The sequence below is a fragment of the Octopus bimaculoides genome, chromosome 14 (genome assembly GCF_046866305.1).
Source record: "Octopus bimaculoides isolate indiv1 chromosome 14, ASM4686630v1, whole genome shotgun sequence".
Classification (NCBI taxonomy): Eukaryota; Metazoa; Mollusca; class Cephalopoda; order Octopoda; family Octopodidae; genus Octopus; species Octopus bimaculoides.
Genome location: NC_142941.1, coordinates 32457957 through 32462689, shown reverse-complemented (window position 1 = coordinate 32462689; position 4733 = coordinate 32457957). Strand labels below are relative to the sequence as shown.

Below are 4733 nucleotides of genomic sequence, written 5' to 3'. Positions count from 1 at the left end.
ATATATATATATATATATATATATATATTTATATCTTGTGTTCACATACTCACTCTTTCATCTCACTTATTCACTCTTCCTGTCTCCCTCAGACTGCTTATGGCAATTCTACATGTCAGACAGAAGCCAGTGAACAAATCTTACAGAATCTGTATCAGGTGAGTTATGTGGTATGTATGGGGGATTCTGATTATGGTGGTGGTGGTGGTGGTGGCAGTGGTGGTGGCTAGCCTGTTGTTTGAGAAAGGCTTTGGAGGAGTGAATGGGATAAATTTGTGAGAGGGTGGTTGGAGAAGAGCTAGTGATGCTGTTTATCCTCTATGTGGGCATTTATGATCAAAGGTCCTCCTGTCATGACCATTCCATCTTGCATTTTTCCAATGTGCCCTTCTTTTCTTAAATATCCCCAAAATGTGATTTTGAGAAAATTTGTTTGTTATTTCTAGCAAGTTAGGCAGCTACATAAGAGGTTACTTCTGTATTCAGACCTGTGATATCGGCTCTATGAACATAATCACTTTTGTGGGGTGGAGGAATTTTCACATTAAATCTAAGTATTGATGGAGAATCTTTCTATCATCTGGAGAGTATGAGGTTGTTAGAGGAAATCTGTGTATATGTGTTTGTGCATATGTGAAATAGTAACTATGTATTGTTCTTAAGATCATAGGTAGTTTGTGTGTGTTTACATGAGAGAGATAGAGAGTGGGAGAGGGGAAGAGAAAGTAGTACAATGGCTATGAATGTGCTTTCTTATGTGACATAATGTATTAATGTTTGGACTGAAATACATTTGCGCCTATGGCAGAGAAAGCGATAGAGGAAGAATAGATATTTACAAAATAGTGGTGAATATATAATTTGGAAGGAGAGAGCAAAGAAGAGTGATAGTATGGTGTGATAGTGGATAAAAGTAGAAGGGAGGGAGGAATTTATTTGCAGTAAGATGTGTCTACTGTTTTACTTATTATCAGATGAAGCTACTTATATCGTTGACTCATCCCACCTGAGTAAATTGTTTCGGGTGAGTGATTCTTGAAACCATCAGTTTTGCCCTAATTCACTAATTGTAGCACCCGCTACTGTAGTCAGTGGAAGTCTTATATTATTAGCTGCTTAATTGAGATGTTAACTGACCAATATAGATTTGAAATGTCAGACTTTGAACTATGAAATCTTGTTTCACTGTAACAGTAATTATGTAACATCATCATCATCATCAACATTTAATGTCCGTTTTCCATGCTGGCATGGGTTGAATGGCTTAATAGGAACTGACAAGGCCTGGAGCCATACCAGGTTCCTTAGTCTGTTTTGGCTTTGTTTTCTATAGCTGGATGACCTTCCTAATGCCAACCATTTCACAGAGTGTGCTGAGTGCTTTCATAACTGTTACAGTCATCATTAGAGTTTTGAGTGTGTGTGTGTGTCTTAGTACGTATCTCCCACCACTACTTGACAACTGCTGTCGCTTGTTTACATCCTCATAACTTAGTAGTTCAACAAAAGAGACCAAGAGAATGAGTACTAGACTTAAAAATAAGTGCTGGGGTCAATTTCATCATCATCATCACCCTTTAACATCTGTTTTCCATCCTGATATGGGTTGGACAAATTTTTGAAAAACCCATAAGGTGGTGATCAGCATGGCTGCAGTTCAATGACCAAAGCAAGCAAAAAAAAATACCTTTAATAATGTTTGGAATTCACAGTATCTTAAAAATACAAAATTGGTTAGTTGGTTGGTTAGTCATAGTTGGAATGTTCTTTTGACTGCAGATCTGCTTGATGAGAACTGACCTGGATTTAAATAACATCAATTTCCTATTTTATCTTTTATATCGTCAGTCATTAGACTACAGTCATGCTGGAGCACTACCTAGTAGAATTTCTAGTCGAATGAATACTTTCTTTGCCTTTTTTTAAACCTGGTACTTTTCCTATCGGTCTCTTTTTCTGAACCATTAAGTTACAGGGATATAAACACACCAACACTAGTTCTCAAGTGGTGGTGGTAGACAAACAAACACAAAGACACATACACACACACGCACACACATATATATAAATATATATACACAATGGCCTTCTTTCAGTTTCTGTTAACAAATCCACTCACAAAGCTTTGGTCAACCCAAAGCTATAGAAGAAGACACTTGCCCAAACCCAGAACCATGTGGTTGGGAAGCAAGCTTCTTACCACACAACCATGCCTGCTCCAAGTTTATTATTATTATTATTATTATTATTATTATTATTATTATTATTATTTGGAGTACCATGTTTGATGGCATAAAAGACACAAAATAGTTTTTAGTACATTAAAGCATATACTATTGACCAAAATTCAGATATAGGACCCATGGTAGTTTTTTTTTTTTTTTTGAGACTTTTTTTTTTTAAATGTACATCATATATACCAGTGGTTCTCAGTGGAAGTCCATGTGGCCCCTGAATGTCCATATAAGATTTTTAGGGGTCTATGCAACAAAGTAGTAAATTTTGGATCCAAAGTAATGTTTTAAAGGCCCCTAAAAAATTTTGCTTTAGATGCATGTATTTGTATGTATTGCAAGGTTTCTTTCTCTAATATTTTACATAGTTTGACCTACACAAGTTAATGTGTGAATAACAAAATAAGAATTTTGAAATAAGTTTCTATAAAACTAGTTTTTAAACATTGAATGGCTTTGGGGGTCCAACAAAATAAAATAGGTATAAAAAAAATGGTCGAGAACCTCTGATATATACTGTCAAATATCTTTATCTTTTATCTCTTACTTGTTTTAGTCATTAGACTGCAGGCATCCTAGGGCACCACCTTGAAGAATCAATCCCAGTACTTATTATTTTTTGTAAAACCTAGTATTTATTGCATTGGTCTTTCTTTTGCTGAACTACTAAGTTATAGGAATGTAAATTCACCAGTATTGGTTGTCAGGCAGTGGTAGGGGATAAACAATGACATGCACACAGGCTTCTTTCAGTTTCAATCTACCAAATCCACTCACAAGACTTTGGTCAGCCCAAGGCTATATTAAAAGACACTTGCCCAAGGTGCCATGCAATGGGTCTGAACCTGGAACCACATGGTTGGGAAACAAACTTCTTATCACACAGCCATGGTAATTTATAATTCTATTTTTTGGAAGGATGAATCTTGAGGCATATAAAGCTATAAATAATAAAATAAATATTGGGTTTAAAAACCTTTTAGGTAGAAAAACATGTCATGTTTACAGGAGATCTGGACTCAAATCCCATAGACAGCCTTCAACTTTTCCTAGTCAAGAGAGTTTTTTTTAATCTAATATTTACACTGTTATTTACAGCTTTGCAAAGGCATGTGGCTTTGTGGTTAGGGTGTTGCCCTCACAAACGCTAGATCATATGTTCAATTCCCAGACTGGGCAGTGCATTGTGTTCTTGAGCAAAACACTTCATTTTACATTGCTCCAGTCTCCTTTTGATCAAGCGGGAATGTTTGCCTGCTTGCTTAGCCAGTGGAGTTTAAAAACCTTTTAGGTAAAAAAACATGTCATGTTTACAGTAGATCTGGGCTCAAATCCCATGGACAGCCTTCAACTTTTCCTGGTCAAGAGAGTTTTTTTAATCTGATATCTATACTCTGTTATTTACAGCTTTGCAAAGGCACATGGCCTTGTGGTTAGAGTGGCTAAAATGATACCCAGCACATTGTCACCAGAGTTGTATAACAACATTTGATAATCTGGTCGGTCACTTGATCACATGATTTACAGCTTTATCTTCTTCAAGGAGATAAAGAATTCCAAAAACTTATTTCATGTTCTCATAGTTTCTGAATTCTTATGATGTCAACAATAATTTGTTTTTTTTTTATTTCTTTTCCAGGGGCCAAAAGTTAGTTGGTTTCAACAGTTTCCTGAAGACCAAATGACAATTGTGAAGCCAAACTTGAACCCAATGTCAGTCTCAGAGCCAGTTTCTATTGAAGTTCTCCGATCAACCTGCCTTTTACCTGATGACCACACTGATGATATCATGTCGGAAGATGCTGAGATCTCAGCTGCCACAGAAGCTGGAGAGGCTGCCGCTCGGGCTGCTGCTGCTGCCGAGAAACCCACTGCCGATGAATGTTGCCCCAATTCCCTTCATAACATTAGACAAAATAATTCTGACGATGGATGTTCTCGCTGGGACGATGCCAGCTTTGAAAGACCCTTTATTTCAAGTCGGTCTGTTGGTCCAGCTGGTTGGGACCCACTGGTGTATGTGAGTGATGAGTCTAATCCTAGTTTCTGTGGCTGTGATGATGATGATGATGACGATGATGATGAGGATCAAATGACTGAAAATGAGGACTATTATGGGAGGGACAAACCCCCCATTGCTGATCTTGATGTTGACCAAATAGAAAACCACTAAACCTTTTCAAACACCATCACTTGTTTTTTGTCTATTTTTTACTTCTGTCTACTCCACAACACATACACATAGAGCAATATATTGTCATTATTATTATTATTATTATTATTATTATTATTATTATTGTCATTATTATTATTATAAAGGATGTGAACTAGCAGAATCATTAGCATACCAGACAAAATGCTTTGCAGTATTTCTTCTGGTTTTATGTTCTGAGTTCAAATTATACCCGGGTTGACATTGCCTTTCATCCTTCCAGGTTCAATAAAATAAGTTCCAGTTGAGCCCTGGGCGAACGTAACTGACTAATCCAGTCCCCTAAA

At 36.7% G+C, this 4733-nt stretch overlaps 1 protein-coding gene across 5 annotated transcripts in view; it reads left to right on the top strand.

Moving 5' to 3' along the window:
• Window positions 1-4423, top strand: part of LOC106874067 (uncharacterized) — a 64049-nt gene extending 59626 nt beyond the window's left edge. For all 5 annotated transcript variants that reach the window (XM_014921646.3, XM_014921645.3, XM_089362662.1 and 2 more), the window contains 2 exons: window positions 93-158; window positions 3874-4423. In XM_014921646.3, coding sequence (XP_014777132.1) covers window positions 93-158; window positions 3874-4407 — 600 coding nt within the window. In that variant the 3' untranslated portion in view covers window positions 4408-4423. The remainder of the gene's footprint in view (window positions 1-92; window positions 159-3873) is intronic.
• Window positions 4424-4733: the final 310 nt, after the last annotated feature.